The sequence below is a fragment of the Hevea brasiliensis genome, chromosome 6, assembly GCF_030052815.1.
Source record: "Hevea brasiliensis isolate MT/VB/25A 57/8 chromosome 6, ASM3005281v1, whole genome shotgun sequence".
Classification (NCBI taxonomy): Eukaryota; Viridiplantae; Streptophyta; class Magnoliopsida; order Malpighiales; family Euphorbiaceae; genus Hevea; species Hevea brasiliensis.
The window spans coordinates 37,640,787-37,661,965 of NC_079498.1; the positions used below are offsets into that span (position 1 = coordinate 37,640,787).

The 21,179-nt window shown below is 29.1% G+C and overlaps 1 protein-coding gene across 2 annotated transcripts; it reads left to right on the forward strand.

The window, feature by feature from the left end:
- The first annotated feature begins 15,206 nt into the window (after window positions 1-15,206).
- On the forward strand, window positions 15,207-20,689 carry LOC110673764 (uncharacterized). Of its 2 annotated transcripts, none has more exons than XM_021836960.2 (10): window positions 15,207-15,330; window positions 15,529-15,787; window positions 15,972-16,176; window positions 16,545-16,635; window positions 16,732-16,880; window positions 18,377-18,620; window positions 18,725-18,829; window positions 18,999-19,181; window positions 19,290-19,494; window positions 20,011-20,689. In XM_021836960.2, exons 2-10 carry the CDS (start codon window positions 15,562-15,564, stop codon window positions 20,493-20,495), a joined length of 1,893 nt encoding a protein of 630 aa, XP_021692652.2. In that variant the 5' UTR covers window positions 15,207-15,330; window positions 15,529-15,561; the 3' UTR covers window positions 20,496-20,689. The 2 variants fall into 2 exon arrangements, with proteins under 2 accessions (XP_021692652.2, XP_021692658.2); XM_021836966.2 differs by having other exon boundaries at window positions 15,267-15,398.
- The last annotated feature ends 490 nt before the right edge of the window (window positions 20,690-21,179 follow it).

A 21,179-nucleotide genomic window follows, 5' to 3' on the forward strand; every position in this document is an offset into this window, starting at 1 on the left:
ATCTAGATATGAAAACAATGTTGGCTTCTCTCTTGATAGGATATAATGTTGGCAATTCTCTCTTGATCTAAAAACTTCTCTATTAAGAATTTTATCTGATATAATTTTGGTTTATGCTTTGATCTGATATTTGTGTTTGTCAACTTTTCAATGATGTTCTTAGGATAATGTTGTCTTCTATCTTATCTGAAAACAATATAACTTATTTTTGGATAATAGTTAAAAAAGTGTTTATAATAAATATGCACAAGAGAGTTATATCTTCCATAAATTTTCCAGTTCTATAGCACAAATCTTTATTGTATCTGACCATGACCATATAATTAAGAATGAATTTATCATATAGTTTTTTCCCTGTAAGTTGACTGGCATTTCTAAAGCTTTGAGTTCATCTAGGAACAAACTAGCAGATAGAGGTGAGTCCTAACTCAATTGTAATATGTGATGACTAGATTGGGATAAAAAAAGTTTATAACTTTCCATTTCTCTTTAATATATATATATAATTAATATTATTTTTATTATTTTTATTATAATCAAAAGAATTAGATAAAATATATAATTAACAGAAATATTTAAATTTTTTTCAGTCAATTGACTTATATTAAAAATATAATTTGTTAAGCAAAAGACGATGTAGGGGAAGGATCCTCCGATTTGATGATCATTCACGATTGCATTCCAACGGTAACGTTTTTGAGTAGTTAGATATTAAAAAAATAATAAGGAAAAAGATATCATGAAGACAAGAATTGCACTTTGCACATGGATTTAAAGGGGGAAAATGAAAAAGCCGTCAGCTTTTTTCAATTTTTAATTTCTTTTCTCTGAGTACGGAATTTGATTTGTTTGGTGAGGCGTTGCTATCAAGGGTGGATAATTTATCCACGGAATTGAATTTCTCTTTTTCCCACTCTTTCTTTTCCTTTTTTTTTTTTTATTCCGTTGATTGCGTCGACGCCTTACATTCCAGAATAAAAAACCAAGAAAATATATTTGAAATTCTCCTTAATTAAATTATAATTTATTATTATAGTTTTATTTAAATATAAATTCTTAAATTTAAATTTTCTATTTTATTTTTCTCTTACAAAAATTAAACAAGGCAAAAAGTTTTTTAAAATCTTTGACAAATAAATTAAACTTGATCAAATTAAACGATCATTTAAACCTTTAAAATTTTAAAATCGCTCAAAATAGTTTAAAAACTTGACACCATTGAGTTTCAATTAAAAAGTAAAAAGAAATTGACATTCAAACTCTTAAGAATTAACTACATAGGCTTTTTAAATAAATAAATTTAATTTTAAAATTTGTAATGTTTAAGTTTATAAATAAATTATGTCAATTTATATTGTCAACAAATAAATAAAATAATTTTATAAAATTTATAAAACAAATCAAATGTTATTAAAAATTTATAAATAATTAATTTAAAATTTATTTAAAAACATAAAAAAAAAATCCTTTACTTCAACCAAACACCTAAAAGAATTTATAATTTTTTTTTTATTCTCATCTACCAAACAATAAAATTTAACCTCAAAATAACAAATTTTTAATACTTTAAAAATTTGTTAAGGAGATTTTGAGATTAAAGTTCAGTGTTTGGTTGATAAGAGAAGGAAAAAAAAATTGAATTCTTTTTGGTGTACTGTCGAAGTTAAAGGATTTTTTATATATATATTTTTACACTCCATTTATTTCACAAAAAATATTTTTTTAGAAAACATATTATGTATTTGTTAGCTTTTGAGGTATTCAAAAAAAATTAGTTAAAAGAAAATAATTTCCTTTAGCATGGCAATCAAATAATAAAAAATATTCTCACGAAAAATATTTTTTAAAAAAATATTTTTTATGCAAGTTATTTTCGTAAAACAAAATGATACTTAATAGATTTTAATCTAATTATTTATAAATTTTTAATAATATTTTATTTATTTATTAACAATATAAATAATATAATTTATTTATAAACTTAATTACTAAAATATTAAATTTTAATTTGTTTTTTCATTAGGACTTAAATGATTTTCAAGTTATTTCTTAAAAGGTTAAATTTCTTTTTTTTTTTAATTCTTTAATAGAGACTTAACATTATCATGCCCTTAAACTTTTTTGAGCTGTTTTTTAAAATTTAAAAACTTAAATAGCTATTTTGAAAAGTTTAAAAGTTTAAGTAGCCTATTTAATTTGATAAGGTTTAAATGACTATCGCTTTATTTCTCAATGATTTAAAAGGCCCTTTTGCCATTAAACAACTTTCAAAAGAGTAAATAACATTAGGAATTTTAAAATTAGATTGATCATTTCCACCCAAAAATAGATTGGTCAGTAAATATGTTCATTAATTAAATTAACTGCCTCAATTTAATAAAAATTAGTTGAATAAAATTTTAAAAATAATTTTAAAGGAGAAATTAAATGATCATTTTAAAGATGATGTTAAAATTATATTAAAAATATCTTATTGTATTTAAATGAAACTGACTTCTAGTAAAGAAAATTACAAAAAATATATATATATAAATAATACTACAAATATTTATAATTAATGTAAATGTGAATTATTGATAAAAAAGTATTTATCTTATATTTAAAGAAAGAGTATTTATTTATAGTATAAGAAATTAAAGAGATTGTCAAGCTTTTAACTTCTGCCTCTTTGAACAAACACAACACCAAAGGTTACAACTATGTCCATATAGGATTAGTTGAGGTGGAAATTAAACCATTGACTAAAGAAGGTCTAAATAATTCCATTTTAGCTGTCCTTAGGGATGCTCGCTTCTATGACTTCCAATAACTTGAAGGAATTCTTCCATATTCTTTTGTTGGAGACTAGAAAGAGAATTCTTTTAAATTTCAAAGGGTTTGAAGGCTAGAGCTTTCATCTTTGTTTCCACGGAGGAAGTGATGGTAGTTGGGTACTGAATCTACTTTTGAAGATCATTTAATTGATTTCTTAAAACAAGTCACTTTTCAAAAATATTTGATAAAAATAACTTTAAAAATTTTTGATAATTTTCGATTGGATACTATTGCTCTCTTTGATACCGATACTGACCTTAATTGTATCAAGGAAGAAATAATTTTAAAAAGATTTCGAGAAGCCACCACCAAAAGGCTCAAAGCCGCCAACAACTCTTATCTCAAAATTGATTCAAAAACTGATGCATACGTTTTGAACAATTGTTTGCAAATCAAAACTTCATTTTTACTTGTGCATGATATTCATCATACTGTCATGCAACATTCTTGTCTTTGAGATGTGATGGATCTCCGACAAAGTAAAGAGTCAAGCTAAGATGAGAGCGGCAACAACATTTTGAATTGGTTTGCCATTTTCATCAAGTATTGGATATTGATCTTCATCGAGTTCAAAAAGATTCTTATCAAAGCATTTTAACTATTAAAAATGATTTTTATGATCCTAACCCTCGTTCATGTGTAGCTAAATTTTTTGGTTCTTGGCACTATAAGCAAATGACTTACAAAATTGGCTAGCAGGTCTCATTAATTACCTTGAACTTTGCCAATCCCTAAGGGGTTCACGCCCAAAAGGACAACACAAAAACTTTTAACTCTAAGTTTGCGCTCAAGAAGCTGAGAGAGAAGTTTTTTGTTCAAAACCCCAAAACCCTCTCTCAAAAACAAGTTTCTCAAACTGTTTTAACTCCCAAACTTATTTCTACAATAGATTTAACTTTGAAATCAAAAGAACCAGTAGCTTCACAAAACTTTTCACAATACTCTAGTTCAACTTTTAACTGGATTGAAACTATTATTACACATGTGAAAGTTAAAAGATGCTGAAAGTTGAGTGATGGTGCTACAAGTTGAGTGAAAAATGCCGAAAGTTGTTGCAAGTACAGTCAGAGAAGTTGGCTGTAAAACTTGAATCCACCACGAGTATCATTTCTCAAATTCAAACCCATCCCAAACTATATTTTATATTACCCAAATCTATCTTATTAAGATTTGGCTGGATAAGATACCAAAAAATTCAATCCGTTGTCATTCCTAATTTATATACCTTTTTTATTTGAAAAAAAAAATCATTGATAGTAGTCAATTTATAGTTGCAATCACTTGTTTGATGTAAGTTGATATTGATATGATTTAATAAAATCAAAATAAGAGATATTTTGTTGACAAAGCCAACGAACCAAAGGCTCATTGGATGCATACGGGAGATACACACACTAAATGAATCTAAGCGGCACGCTGAATAAACTGTATGACACATCGGATGAGCCAAGCGGTGTGCATGGTAAACGGAATTAAATATTCTAATAAAATATCTTTGCAAAAAGTTTTAGCAGTAACTTTTGTAATTTAAACCTAGTATATTTTGTAGAAAATAATTTATATTTGGAAATTATTTTCTATAAAAATTATTTTTTAAATAATATTTTAAAAAATATATTTTTTATTATTTATTATAATATTAAATTAATAATATGTATTTATATTATTTATATACAGGAGTCAAAACATATTTTTTAAGCCAATGCAATAAAAGAGCTACATAATCTTATCTGTGATCAATTGATTCACTCAACTTTATAAAAATGTTATAAAATTATATAATATATAAAATATTTTTAATAATTCTTAATATATTTTCGTTAAAATTAATAAAAAATATAAAATGAGGCAACTTTATATTTTGAATTAATATATATAAAAAGAGTTCAATACATATATAACTTATTTTCTGAAAAAGATTATATATTTTTTTACAAATTTTTTTTGATAATTTAATTGAAAGTTTAAGATATACATATAAGTATTTTATGTTTAAATTCTATTAGGTACCATGAGTAAGAAGAAAAGTATTATTAATTTATAACTATAATTTTAATATTATAATGTATTAAAATAATTGCAAAATATCTTAATTATTAAAATTTAATTTTAAAATTAATTTTTTACTTACAATTATTAAAAATTATATACATACATGTACATATATATATGTACATACATACACACATATATTACAAAATTACAAAATTTATTAAAGATATAGTGAAAAATTAAAAAAAATATAAGTATTTTATATTATTTATATGATAATAAAACAATAGAAATTATTGGTGGGTTAATGATTAAACTAAAATACATAAGGAATTTATAGGAGCATTAGTCTTCTCTTCTTTTTTCCTGGTGACTATATAAATATTTTTATATTTTAATAAAATTATCTAAATTTAAAAATTAATTTCATCTTTAAAAAAATATATTTTTAAAAATAATTTATTTTTTTCTTTAATCAATAAAATATTTTCTATTTGACCAACTTAATTATAACGCCAAGTATACAAAACACAACTAAGACACTTCATTTTGTGTATATTTTAATATCTTGATCAGTGAAAAGCAAGCAATTTTTCTTTAGTCAAAATTTACATGCTGTCGGAAATTAATCAAAGTTCCACGGGCAAGTCAAAGTTTTGCAGCTTCTGAGTGTGTTCAAGCTCCTGAAGTCTGAAACAGAGAGAGCGCGTGTTCTTAATATATATATATATATATATATATATTTTTTTTTAGGGTTAATCATATCACATTGAACACATTTCTCTTAAATTTATTTAAAAATGTAAATAAAACTTTTATAAATTTAAAAATTTTCAATAATTATATTAGAATTTTAATATTTAAAATAAAATACAAAGCTTTCATTTAGAATATATAATTTACGATAAAAAAAATTAAATTTTCACATTATTATATTTAATTTTTTTTATAATAATTATTTTTAAATTAAAAATAATTTATTTTATTTTAAAATAATACTTAATAAAAAAAATTAATTGAATTAAATACTTTTCATGAAAAAATCTTTAAACATTCAATTTCTCTAACATTAACAAAGTAATCTATTAATACAGCTTTCTTAAAAAAGTTCAAACAGCAATTTTATAACAGTCAATATTTATGATAAAACCGTTGACGTGTAATTGTTAGGATCCTAAAACTATCAGCTACAAGAAAAACAAGTTGTAGTTCTTTTCAGCATATTATTTTTATTTTTAACATAATTTCCTTTTTTTTTTTCAATGTCTCTTATAAGGTCAAATAAAAGTGTGAAATATTATTTAATTTTGTGGTTAATTAATTTTCTATGTTAATATTTAAAATAAATTAGTCTTATCTATAAAGGTGATGAATAGTTAATTTAGACCCATTTACTTTGTAACACATTAAATTTTTAAATAATTATTTTATGTATAATTATATGATTTTTGATTGGTTTGGCAAGCCTAGAAGAGGTAGTATGATGTTATTGTGATGTGAACCTGAAACCATTGGATTTAGAAGTGTGATTTAAACCATTTTGCTGATTGGGTGGGTCCTAGGTATAGAGAAAATTCTGCTGGATTTTTGACATAAATTAGAGTATTTTTTTTGGCTCTCTAAGTTCTTATTTTATATTAGAGTTGGCAAATTCATTAATATAATTGTTTAGGTGAGCAGGGATAACCATCTTTCTCCACTCAGCCGCTCCAGTAGTCTCTGGTGTACTGTGAGCAGATATTGATTTTATTTATAATTTCAATATTATTATATATATTTAAGGCATGCTTATGCATCACTTATACATATATGTATGTAGTTAAAATTAGGCACACTTTATATTATATTTGTTCTTGATGATATTGCTGTGATTGTTATTTTATGGCTCTTTGGAGCTGTGTGTGTGAGTTGGTGTGTATGTGGTGTGTATATGGATATAGGTAAGATCGGTAGACGTGGCTGAAGCTTGACTCGCTAGGACCCGATCCTTATTATGGTTAAGTCGGGGTAGGTACGACTTTGAGTTGATCTCGCTGGCCTCCGCATTTGGATGTTAAGAGAAAGTCCAGTTTTGAGTTGATCTCGCTGGTAAAGGTTGAAACTAAGAGAGCTGTATGGGGGATCAGCTTCCATATATATATATGTGTGAGCATGGATGTAACACACGGGTACGTGAGTGCTTCAAATTACCTTTGGTGTGATTATGACTTAATTTCTTGGAAATGTGTGAAGATGAAGCATTCCACTCTTAGGATGCACTAGACTTAGATAGTTATAGACGTTGTAAGTAAAATCAATATCTTACTCTATGAGTCGAACGCTCACTCTTGTTCACCTTATTTTTCCAGGCTACAGGAGGAGTTCTTTTTCAGAATAAGCTGCTTCATTCCTCATAGGTTTATTAACAATTAGTTAATTGTATTATTATTTTTTAAATTTGAAATCTAGAACTCCTCATGTAACATCCTTACTTGCATAGCCTGGTATATTTCACTATTTAGGTGACTGTGTCAGTCCAAACAATTAACGAGATTAGAATAAATGAGACACTTAGATAAACCTTGAATACAAATAATTAGTAATTACTAGATAGTTAAGTATAAATGAGAAAAACAAAACATAAAAAGTTAAATGAGTCGGGAGTCACAGCGATGAGTGACCTTCCCGGGAAGTGACTGCGAGATCAGCCTTAACTCAAATTTCGAACTGGAAAATGTGACGACGCAGTCCTTAGGACTATTGCGAACACAGTGAAAAAGAGAAAATCACAGAAAAAGAATTGTTAAGCAGGTCAAATAATTAGTTCAGAGATTCGGAAGAAATATCAAATAACTTGCAAACTGGATTTAACCAGCGAGGGGCAATTTGGTCAATTCACCCCTAGAGCTGACTCCTGACCTAACTGTCCAATAAAATCGGAGAACGAAACTTTCGAAATCGCGAATTAAATTAAAGAACTAATGAAAAAATAAATGAAAATAGAAAAAGAGAAAAGAAAAGTTATTACATCATCGTGATGAGCTCATATGTGACATCATAAATAATTTTAATTTTCCTACATAAATTGACCAAGTCAAAAATCATTATAAAGACAAAATAACACAAAAATTAAAAGAAATTTACTTGTCTTCCTCCATGAAATCGGCAGCCCATATTTCTCTCTCTCACCACCATTATTTTTCCTCCATTAAAGCTTATGTTAAGCTTTAAAATCTCCATTTAATCCTACTTTGCCCCCAATTTGTCCCATTAAAACTTGTTAGACTAACTTGAGAAATCATTTAAAGAAGAAAATAGAAGGAAAAAGGGAGTGAAATTGAAGAATTAGAATTCAAGTGGAGGTAACCAAATTACTTTGAAAATTTTGGTTTATTAGTTGCGTTTGTAGCTCAATTAACCTAGAAATTTACTTAAAATTTAAAGAAAATAATGATAAGTGCATAATTTATTAATTTTACTTCCATCTCATTTAATGTTCCTAGAGTATCTTTATGCCTAATTCAGTTGATTAAAGTATAATTATCTATTAGGCATATGTTTAGAGAGTTATTGAAATAATTATGTTAATGAAGAAATTTTCAGCATTTGCATTAATTTGACTCTTGCTGTATTTTTCAGAGTTTTGGTGAAGTTCTAGAGCATAGAAGTGTGGAAGGAAACTTGGAAAGGTCAAAGGATTGAGAAGCATGGTTGATACAAAGTACACGGGTCGTGCAAGCACAACCACAGACCCATGTAACATTTTGCCAGAAGAAATCCAGAGAACCGAGGAAGAAACAAAGTACACGGGCCGTGTAACTTGACCCATGTAAATCTTGGAGACTCGTGTAACCTTTTTTGCCAATACGAAACATGCCTATTTAGTCCAGTAAGTTGCACGGCCCTGGGCCGTGTAGTGATACACGAGTCGTGTATTCGTCGACAATCAGTTTCCTGATTTTGCTCTAGTTGCAGTTTTTGACAGAGACTCTAAAAAAACCTAATCCTAAACCATTTATTATAAATAGAAGAGGCAGCAGCCGACACAAAGGACACAATTCAGCAGCCTCTCCATTCGTCTTTTAGAATTCTTCTTTTTTTTCTTTATTTTCTATAAGCCATGAACATGAGTGGCTAAGTTTTTAATCCAGTTCTAGGGATTCAAGTTCTTTCGCTTGATTTGTGAGACCAGGTTCTTAATTTAATTTATGTCTTTTTGAATATCTATTGTTTTCTGATTTCTTTATCTTTGATCTATTGAATGATTTGCTAAATAGGCCTATTACTTAATTATTTGATGAGATCAATTGCTAGTTCATCTTCATAATCCGTAATTGTTGTATAAGATTGAACAAGAGTAGCTATTAGGTTTTATTGATTATGATCCCAGTTTTCGATAATAACCTAAGGAAATAATAGGGTGAATTAAATGATTTATGCTTCATAAATTGTTGTTCAGCTTAACTACTTCCTTTTTTTAAAGCAGTTATTAATTTGATGATGATTGCTTAATACCAACTAAGTTAATAATTAGAGTCAATAAGAGTGCTGGGCTCGAATTGATGAGTATAGAAAAGTCAGGGGTTTACCTCGCTGTTTGGTAAATCTACGTTAAATATTCAATAAGAGATAATTGTATTTTTTTTTGTCTATGATCAAATCAATGCATTGGAATGAGAATTACCTTTTGACTGAAGTTTGTTTAAATTGAGATTTTCATATTTAGTTCTTAAATTTTTGATTTCTTTTGATTTTGTGTTACAAAACACCCCCCCCCTCCTTTCCCAAATCTTTGTCTCTTCCATTTTTCCATTACACAAGCGCACAAAATTTAATAATTCAGTCTCTAGGGTTCGACCTGGATTTACCACTTGCTACAGAAAATATTTCATAATTGGTAATTTCAGTTAATTTAATTTCTGGTGGATTCGACAGCCATCAAACAACTATTGGAGGCCAGCTTAGGTGAGGGTTTGAAATGAATAATTTTGATGCAATTGATTGGTTGTTTTGGTTGAATGAAGTATGTAGACATTGAATGTGCACTTGAATTTCATTAGATATTAAATTTATGTAATTAGGATCCTTGACATCTTGGAAAATTGGGAAAAATTTGTGGAATTGGTCAATTAATGTAATTGACCTTATTTGAGTTGAGAAATGGTCAATTGAGACCATTTGTGGTGTGTGTAAATTGATAGAACCAAGTTACAATTTGGATTGGTTAGTGTTCAAATTCTAGCAGCTTGACCTAGGTCCCTTTCAGGGACCAAAACTAGAAATTTACCAACCCAATTGGTGTGAGGCCAATTGGGAATGAAAATAGACACATAATGGACCATTTTTCATTCAGGAATCTTGCCCAGAAAATGACCATAACTTAGTAAACAATTAGGTCAAACTTGGGTGTAGTGCACTGTCACTGTACCAAAATGACCAAATAAATAATGTTTGTTCATTTTGCCATAACTTGAGCTATACAGGTCCAAATGACCTAATTTTTGTGGCATTAGAAGGTTATGACATAGCACTACAACTTTCATAAAGAACACCAACTCAAATTCTACTCATAACCCAGTCGTTTTGCCATCCAAAATTAGTGACCCAAAACTACCAGAACCAAATTAGGTGTCTAGAAATTATGGGTAGACCAATCCGGCCAGCCATGTTCAAATGGCCATAACTTGGGCTAAAAAACTCCAAATGGAGTGATTTAAGAAGAAAATTAAATTTAAGACAATAAGGAACAATTTTTATGAAGAACACTTTGCCAAGTTCTAACAGTAACATGACTAATGGAACAGTACAAAACAGGACACCAAATCTGAAAATTTTGAAATTGTGCCTAGGAAACCTAAAAATCTAATGAGCAACTAAAACCAACAAAATTAGTAACCAAAATGTGGTATGTGGGTGAAAGTGAAATTCCCATACCTATTAAGCATAAGAAAGTCAACAATTTGACTTGAATAGTATTGTGAATAGTATCCCAAAAGGCAAAATTTTAAGAATGTTAATTTAAGCATATTATGACTCGAAATAAGTAATTGTGAAATTCTTTAATGAATTTATGATAAATTGTGATACTGAAACACTGTAAAATTTTGTGTTTCAGTTGAAAGGAATACCGAGAAAGAACCCGAGACGTCGAGTCAAGGCCTAGAGGCGACTCGCACGAGGTTTGTGTACAACATAAAATATTCTTTAAATTTCCTTTGCAGAGTGCAATAAATGAATTGTGATTTATTTATATTGCAAAATGGTGATTGAAATGTATATTATGCTATTGATCTAAATTGTTGAAAATTTAATTGTATGTGTGTTAATTGTCAGTAAATGTTTGTAAAATTATTGAGATAGTTTTGAAACTACAGTGTCATGACCATATATTTGAATGCCTCACTAGCATGACTAGTGGGAGGAATTAGTTTTAAATTTTGATTCCCTCTCTGGCTGACGTGTTGAGGTGTGTGCCAGTAGAGGAAGAAATTGAATGGATACCCATAGATTGAGCTAGCTAGCCTTGAGATTCCTCATGAGCCTCTGGCTATTGAGATGAACATTATTCTGATGGCATGATATAATTGTGTATTTTTATGAAATCTGTTTTGAGACTGTTTAGACTAAAAGTTTATAAATTACGTTTTATATTTGTTTTTCATTTTCAGTACCATATTTGAATAAATGTGATTGAATTATACATAAAATGTTATTTTAGTATGTTGTGCACCACTAAGTCATAGTACTCAACGATGACTGTTCATTGTTGTCGCAAGTAGAGAGACTGGTAGAGCAGCTGAGTGAGTTGCTAATTAGTATTGAGCTATTTTTGGATATTTTATCGGGTATAATTTTATACCCTTATTGTATATATTCCTTTTGATGTAAATAACTATATGTACCTTTGTAAATGGGTCTTGAGCAGATAGTACAGATTTTGTAATAATATTATTTTGGACTCCCTGATGTAACTTTTGGATTGTTGAATTTAAATTAAATTTTCTTTAATGCAATGAGTATGACATTAATTATTACTAATTTTGGAAATAATTGAATTGAAATTTTGTGTTGTGAACTATTTATTTGAAATGTAGAGTTTGGGGAAAATTTGTGTTGATTGAGTTAAAAATAGTGGTTGATTTTGGTTGAAGTGTTATATTGAAAGTGTTTTCAACAGGTAAAATTTTTCGAGTTTCTCAAATACAGTTGGCACTCTGCCAAAATTTTCTTAAAATTTGCTAAAAAATGGAAATGGATAAAAATTTTACATGACTTTTAAACCTTAATTAAATACTTTAAATTCCTATAAAAAATGCTCACCACTTCCAAAAAGTAATAAAATGGTTTTAAAATCCCTTGTAGTGTATGTAATGGGTTATCGGTAGGTGAAGTTCGGTAATTTATTAGTTATACTACGAGATCATGTTATACCTTACAGAAGGATAAGGTGTGACACCGCATATGTTAGTAATAACATGGATTTTGTCAGGGATAGTGTCAATTTAAGTTTTTGGTATTAATAAATAAAAATATTTATGATATCTAACTAGTTTGTAAATGATGGTATCAGGGTTGAGTTGAGCTCACATGGTTTTAGTTTTTTATGGTTATTGGGTTGGATTGACCCGAATAAAAATATAATATATTATTTTATTTTATTTGTATGTTGGGCCTCAGTTTTGAGCCCTGCTTATGGATTTGGGAATAGTAAGGATTACTACGGCCTTGGGGGCTTTATGCCGGCCCAAGTCCTAGTGCCGGTTCGGCTAGTGGGATCGGGTCGTGACATATTTTATGAAAAATTCTTATTTTTTAGTGCCTCAAATATTCAAGAAAATGAGTAAATAAAAAATATTTTTCTAATTAAAGGAATAATTAAATTATTTTAAAGGAAAATGATGCTCTTTTCCAAAGAGAAAATCAATTTTCATTTTCTAAACTTTGATAATTTAAATAAAATATGAAAACATTTATACATATATGATATAAATACATACCATTAATTTATCATTGCGACCAAATAATTAAAAATATTTTTTTTAAAAATATTTTCAATATATAAATTATTTTTCACAAAATAAATGAAGACATAATCATTATTTATGTTGCTTTGCTAATTATTTAAATATTTACATTATAAATAATTTGGTCACATAATAATAATAATAATAATAATAATAATAATAATAATAATAATAATAATAATAATAATAATAATAATAATAAAAGAAGTAGCCAGCAATTTATCAGAAGAAGACATAATTTTAGAATTGGAATATATTTCTCAATATATTTATTTATAATTTTCTTTACCAAATGAATTAATCTAATAATCAATGTAAAAGAATCATTAGATAATTACTAATCATTATAAAAAAAAAAAACTGTTTTAATGTAAACTTGCTTTTATGAGTATTTAGTCATTATTAGTATTTTGCATATTAATATTTTATTTTATCAAGTAATAAGTTAATTCTTCATATAAAAAAATAATAATTCATTTAATCTAAATATAGACATAATTTATTAATCAAGAAGTGAGATTATATAAATATTTTTCTCGTGAATGAATAAGTTATATAAATATTAAATAACATAATAATATAAAAAAAATTCATTCTTCTTTTATTAATAAATTTTATTTTGCCCATATTATAGCTATATTAAAATTATAAAATTTTAATTTTAAATATTAATCGAAATTGAATAAATGAAAAACCACTCATTCTCTTTCTAAATCCTTAATTTCCTCTATTCTTAATATAATAAATATATTATCGTATAAATTATTAAAGTTCGGAGAATCTTTCTTTTATAATTTTAGTAATGAATATCTTTTATCTTAAACATTTATAAAATATAATTTGTTTAATTTCAATGAATTCTCTCTGTTTTTTATTAATTAGGAATTTAATTGTTTGATATTATGATTAAGTTATTAATTATTTAATTATGTATATATATGTTATAAATTATTTAATGATTATCCTTTTAATACTATAATAAGTAGCTATTATTATTAGATTAATTATAATATAATAATATAAATTTATTCTATGTACCTATAATTTTATATAGTATATACACATATTTTTTTCCTATTTTACTATTTTTATACTTTTCAAATTATTAATATTATTTTTAGAATAATATTAATATTACTAAATAAATATAATATTTAAATATATTATATTTTTTAATATTATATAATTTAATCAATCTTAAATTATTTTATATTTTAATCAATATTTCTATTATATAATTATATATTTTTATTATATTTATTTTAAAATTTTTACTAAAATATTTAAGAGATAAAAAATTTAATTTATATAAAAATAATAAAAATAAAATAATTAATAATAATTTAAAGCATTAGTTTATTTTCATATACTAATATTAAAATATATAAATTAAAAATATTTTATATATGAAACTTATTATTAACCACGTACAAATACATAGACAATCCCTTTGTTACAATTAAATTAAGAAAAAAAGCTAAAAAGTTACACTTCTACTTATAAGGTTTTTTTTTTGTTTTTTTGTTTTTTTCCTCCATAGGTGTATTTCAGCTGTCAGTCAATAAGACTTATCATCCCTTGAATCTCTACAATAGCCTAAAAATCACGAAAGTCAGGCAATGAACTATAAGATCTTAGGTCAAATGGTACATTTATAACTCTCGGCTCGAACCTGAGATGTTTCTCAAGTTCACCTCATCATTAACTACTAGACCAATGAATCATTGATAAGGCTCTCTCTGCAAAGGCAATAAAAATATATTTTGCTATTTTACAACACAATAACTATATGAGAAATTACATGAAAAAGAAAATTTCCTAAAGCTATAGAAATATTAGTTAATGTCTCAATGATGCCATTATCCGCATATATATATAACTATACCCCATATATATGTTTGGACTGTTAACTGTAAAATAAAAATATAGGAAATTAAATAGAGAAAAAATTTATTTTTATTATATTATTTAATTACCTTATATAAAAAAGTAAATAGAAAATAAAAAAATATAAATTTGAGTTTCATTGTTATACCTTCATCATAAAGCTCTAAAATTTTTATGGTTTTCTTTTCCTTCATTTCTCAAATAGCTTCATTTCTTAAAGTGCTATGCAAATAAAAGAAAATAAACAAATATTTCTTTTATTTTTTTTATCAATTTCCCTCAAAATAAATAAAGCATTAAATTTTATATGGAATAAAAAAAAATCTAAAACGCATCTTGATGGGAACTTGGGATTGAATCTTGTATCAGTGTAGACAATTTTTAAATTCCATTCAACTGTGGTCTTTTTAAGGATTGTTAATTACTAAAATGAATTAAAAATAAATAAAAGAAAACCACACTGTTTGGAAAATAATAAAATAATAGCATGAGAAAGGAGAATATCATGGCACTTCTATAATTAGATTAGTAGCTGTTGGATTGGGCCAACTTACTTTGCTTCCTCCCTATTTTGTCTTATTGCTTTATTCTCTCTCTCTCTCTGAGGTTTTAGCTTCTGGGTTTGCTTCATCTTGTAAGTTCAATGAGCTACATTTTCACTTCTTCTTCTTCGACTTTCTTGTTTCTGAACTTAATAAGCTGGCAAGTTAATGGTTTTTATGTGTATGAATGTGCCAATGAAGTTTATTTGCTTTTAATTATTTTTCATTTCAAGAACTTGATGTCTCTTTGCGCTGTTTCGTTATTTCTGACTATGGTTAATTTTTTTCAGATTTCAAGTCAATAGATCGATCTGGGTACTAAAATGGGGAAACTGTTAATACCCATTTTGGGATTTCTGCTATTTTTCTTCTTGGCAGCTGCCGCCGGAGACGTAAAAAATTATCTGAAATACAAAGATCCGAAACAGCCATTGGGTGTTAGGATCAGAGACTTATTGAGCAGAATGACTTTACAAGAAAAGATTGGCCAAATGGTGCAGGTTGAGCTCACTGTTGCAACCCCAGATGCCATGAAGAAGTATTTTATAGGTATAAATGATTCGTACAGTAATTCCATTTAGTTTCGACTTACATGGTCCGTTATCTCTCTTCTTCGATCAGTTTTTGGTCTCTGTGCTCCATATTAACATTTGCAATTTTTTTTTGAGATGTAACTATTTGTTTTGATTGATGATCAGTATTGTAAATGGAGTGTGTAATGTGATGTGTATAGGAAGTGTGCTTAGTGGTGGAGGGAGCGTTCCAGCACCAAAGGCTTCAGCTGAGACTTGGGTGAAAACTGTGAATAATATCCAAAAGGCAGCTTTATCGACTCGGCTTGGAATTCCTATGATTTATGGGATTGATGCAGTTCATGGTCACAACAATGTGTACAAGGCCACCATATTTCCGCACAATGTGGGCCTTGGAGTGACCAGGCATGTATATGTAGCATGAATAACTGTTACTGTTAGTTCTTTCTCTATTTGATTTGGTGAATTTGTGCTAGTTCTCTTATGAATGATGTCAATTTGATCTGTTAATCTGCAGTGACAACTTTACTAGAATTGTAGAACACTGTTACCATGGGGATCTGCTAATTTGTTGTCCTTTTGTATTTAAAATATGACTCAATTTATTAAATTGCTAAAACCAAAAATTTGTATGAAAATTTATTCATTTGTTAAATATTGAAATTTGAAAGGTGAAAGTTGTAATAACCATGAATTAAAGTGTGAAAAATTGAGCGTCTGATTGCTTTCACATGATTTTATTTTCCCCCTTTTTTTTTTTTTTTGAGTACCAGGGATCCTCAGCTTCTCAAAAGGATTGGAGAAGCAACTGCCCTTGAAGTTAGAGCTACGGGAATTCCTTATGTCTTTGCTCCATGTATTGCGGTAAGTATGGCATTGTCAACAAATCAATTATCACATGTCTGCAAAGCCTCAACCAAGTTTTCTAATATCTTCTTGTCATCTTCTCTGTTTTGACAGGTGTGCAGAGATCCACGATGGGGTAGATGTTACGAAAGCTACAGTGAAGATCATAGAATTGTTCAAGCATTGACTGAGATTATACCTGGTTTACAAGGAGACCTACCTACCAATTCAAGAAAGGGTGTTCCTTTTGTTGCTCCCGGAAAGTAAGAACCTTGCCAATGAGTAGCTGCTTCTACCCGTATTTAGAAAGGGTGTTCTCTTTGTTACATATTATTTACAATTTCATATGCATAATATTTAGTTCAAATTAATTACAAAAAAAAAAAAACAAAAAACTCACAACAGCTTGTGTTTTAAATTGATTGTCTTGGATTTGAAAAGTGCTTTTATCTCTTTTAATCAATTTCTCTTTTCACTTCTTGTGTGCTAGTTGTTTCTCTTGATGTTTTCTTCAATTTTAAATTTAATATCTTTCTGCATTTTAGTATTTGCACTTTGTAATGGCATGAAAAAGCACCCATGGTCTAATTTACATTAGTTAATGGGCTCAAAGCCTTTTTGATATGTCATCAGTAGTTTTACATGATGTGAAGATAGCTAATAGCTTCCTTTCTTTGGACATTTTTAGGTGGTCCAACTCCTGAGGTGGGCCACATGGTGGACTGTTTGGCTCTCTAATTATGGAAAATAAATAAATAAATAAATAATAGGTCTGTTAGTCCCTGGCGGGCCTTCCTCAGTTCAAGCTTCATCCATTATAGAGGGAGCTCAGTATATCTTATCTGCAGTTAGGAAACGTCAACATCCACTAGATGTGTGATGTATCGCTTTCTGTTTTCATGCTATGCAACATATGTAACCTCTTAGGCAGTCTTGGTTGGTCTCAAGTCTCAGCCAAGCCATGTGGATGGCATTTCGGGCGGCCCATCAAGTCCTCTAAATCAATAGCAAAAATAGAACACAGCATGTGTCTTCGTATCAACTCAAGCTTTGCATGTCTGACTTATTGTGCTCTCTCGCTGACGTCGGTCAAAAATATTGGACAATATTCTAATTTAACATGGTCCATTAACAGTTGTTACTTGTGAAATTTGTTTGCTTTGCCTTTTTATTGCTAGAAATATCATTTCAAGGGGAAAAAGTACTGGCAGTAAATCATGCAGAAATGCATGGTCATTAGATCCCACAAGTTAAATCTATTCGTTCATAACATTAATCAAACTGCTAATCATAGTGTATCATTGTAGTTTCTGCTGATCAACTGATTTATAAGGGATCATTTTAGACTGATGGATTGACCATTTGAATCTTCGCGTTAACAATGAAAACTTCTAGGTGTTGATTGGATAATTTTACTTTGCTGATGCTTACCGTAATGAAAAATGCTGTATGGCTGGTCTCCATTGCCGATCACTTTTATGTAGAACTCCTTTTCTTCTGATGAGTCTGGAAGGTATTTGGTATTGTAGCAGTATGAATAATTCCCCATTTTTTAATGAGTGGCTGCTGGAAGTTCCACTGGTGGAAAAGGGTTTTCTTGTAAGATTTCTTAGCTCATAGGTTTATGCATGGTGAAGAAAGTCTTTCCGATCAACATTTTAAATTTGCCTACAATTTAATGAAATTCATGAAGGGACATAATTTTATATTTTGAACTTTTGATTAGTAATTTCCCTTGATCAATTGACTATTTTATCAGGACCAAGGTCGCGGCTTGTGCTAAGCATTATGTGGGAGATGGTGGCACAACCAGGGGCATAAATGAGAACAACACCGTTATAAGTTTGAGTGGATTGCTCAATATCCACATGCCAGCATACTTCAATGCCATCAGCAAGGGAGTTGCAACAGTCATGGTCTCCTACTCGAGCTGGAATGGAAAGAAGATGCATGCTAATCATGACCTTGTCACTGGATTCCTCAAGAATAAGATGAAGTTCAGAGTAAATATGCTTATTTAAATATATCCTGTTTCTTTTCTCATGTCTGTGACTGAAATATAGTGATGTAAATCTTAGCCATAATTTGTTTATGTGGCATGTTTCAGGGGTTTGTGATATCAGATTGGCAGGGGATTGACAGGATTACCTCTCCTCCAGGTGCCAATTATTCTTATTCTGTTGAAGCTGGAGTCAGTGCTGGAATTGACATGGTCAGTGACAAATTTATATTATGTGGGGCATCATTTAAAGTTACAGCTTTGAGTATGCTGCGAATTAGTAGATTAAATGCAAATGCAACTTAATTTTCTGCAAACTGATACATGAGAATATTGTTTTTCAAATTTTATTTCTAATTTGTCTTCCTTTATATTGTTGCAGGTCATGGTTCCCTATAATTTCACAGAATTCATTGATGACCTAACCTATCAAGTGAAGAACAAAATTATCCCCATGAGCAGGATTAATGATGCTGTACAAAGAATTTTAAGGGTTAAATTTACCATGGGTCTTTTTGAGAACCCACTCGCTGATCTCAGTTTGGCCAACCAACTTGGAAGCCAGGTTTGTTGACCCAATCTTCTTGCTGTTAAAGTCTTAAAAAGCCTTTTCATTTCTCTTTTTTAGATGTGAAATTTTCTTTATATTAATAACATAATGTACCGTGAACAGGAACATAGAGAATTAGCAAGAGAAGCTGTAAGGAAATCGCTTGTGCTACTAAAGAATGGTGAATCTGCTGACGAACCATTGGTGCCCCTTCCCAAAAGAGCACCCAAGATATTGGTTGCTGGAAGCCATGCTGACAACTTGGGCAATCAATGTGGTGGCTGGACAATCACATGGCAAGGTCTTAGTGGCAATAACCTCACATCTGGTATTTTTCTAAATTACCTTTTGGGAAATAGGAAACTTGCTGGAAAACTTATTTGGCTACCAAATCAAAGGAACTTTCAATTTATTGCGCCATGATTCATATATTTGTTATGATATACTAAATTAGTTGTTTAAAAAGACTAAATTGCTTGAAATTCAATATACAGAAAATCATGCAAATCATTTGTCCTGGCCCTTTGAGTTAACTAGTGAGAAGCCAAATCAGGGTTTCCTATTTGATTATCAATTCAACTAGTGAGTATCATTTTACTTAAAGGTTGGCATGTGATGATTTGTGGTTTGTAGAAAGCATCGCTATAGGATTCTAGTCATATGTTGATGATTAGGCTGATTTCATCATTTTCTAAAGCTCTGGCGCTGCTGTCATCTTTATCTGTCAAAGCATGAATGATTGATTTGTAAAATTGGAATTCTGGTTGGGACATACTTCTAATACTTATTGAATATTAGTTATGTCATGACAATTTTTTTAATGGAATACCTTGTTTATCAACAGGTACTACAGTTCTCAATGCAATTAAAAACACAGTTGATCCTGCCACCAAAGTTGTATACGATAAGAACCCAGATGCGAACTTTGTGAAGTCCAATAAATTCTCCTATGCCATTGTAGTAGTTGGTGAGCCACCATATGCAGAGACATTTGGTGACAGCCTTAATCTGACAATACCTGAACCCGGTCCAAGTACCATCACCAATGTGTGTACATCTGTCAAATGCGTTGTTATTATCATATCTGGTCGCCCCGTTGTGATCCAGCCATATCTTGCAAATATAGATGCTCTTGTAGCTGCTTGGCTTCCTGGAACCGAAGGCCAAGGTGTTGCTGATGTTCTCTTTGGCGATTATGGATTCACCGGCAAGCTTGCACGCACCTGGTTCAAGACAGTAGACCAGCTTCCGATGAATGTTGGCGATCAACACTACGACCCTCTGTTTCCCTTTGGCTTCGGTCTAACAACTAAGTCTACCAAGCACTAGAATTCATCAACTGCAAATGCTTTAATTTACTAGTTACTATTTTATTTGCTCATTCATGGTTAAAACTTTTGAGGTCATTTTCCTTCTCAATGAGCTTCTGTTGAGGGTCAAGCTGTCAACAAAGGATGGCATTGAGGCGTATGATCTTAGATGACTCGAGTGAGAATGACTGGAATGCATTCTTATTCTTATTATTATTCACCCCCTTAATAAAAAAAAAAAAAAGAATTATAACATCTGATGCATTACAAAATAGCGTATCCTCCTTCAAATTGATGGGACTTATTTTTCACATTTGTTGCTGAGTGTAGCAAGATGTATCTCTAAATAATTGCATTATTGCCTTATGGAACCAACAATTATGCCCCTGCTAAAAAGGATTTTAATAATAATAGATTAAACATTAAGCACAAATTTATCTTAATAGCACTACTGCCTTTTGTATATATACTGTAACATATACAACAGTATTCTTGGCTTACCATCAATTATCGATACAGTGAGCCAATGAATGAGTGATACAAGCATTTCATGGGATTCTCACCTTTACGTTTCACCTTACGTGGTCATAATAAACTGCACTAATTGGAAGGGAAAATGATTAATAAAATATTGACAAGCAGATGAGTACATAGTTTTAACTGGAGGAAAATTTGTGGCTGATTAATATTATAATGACATATT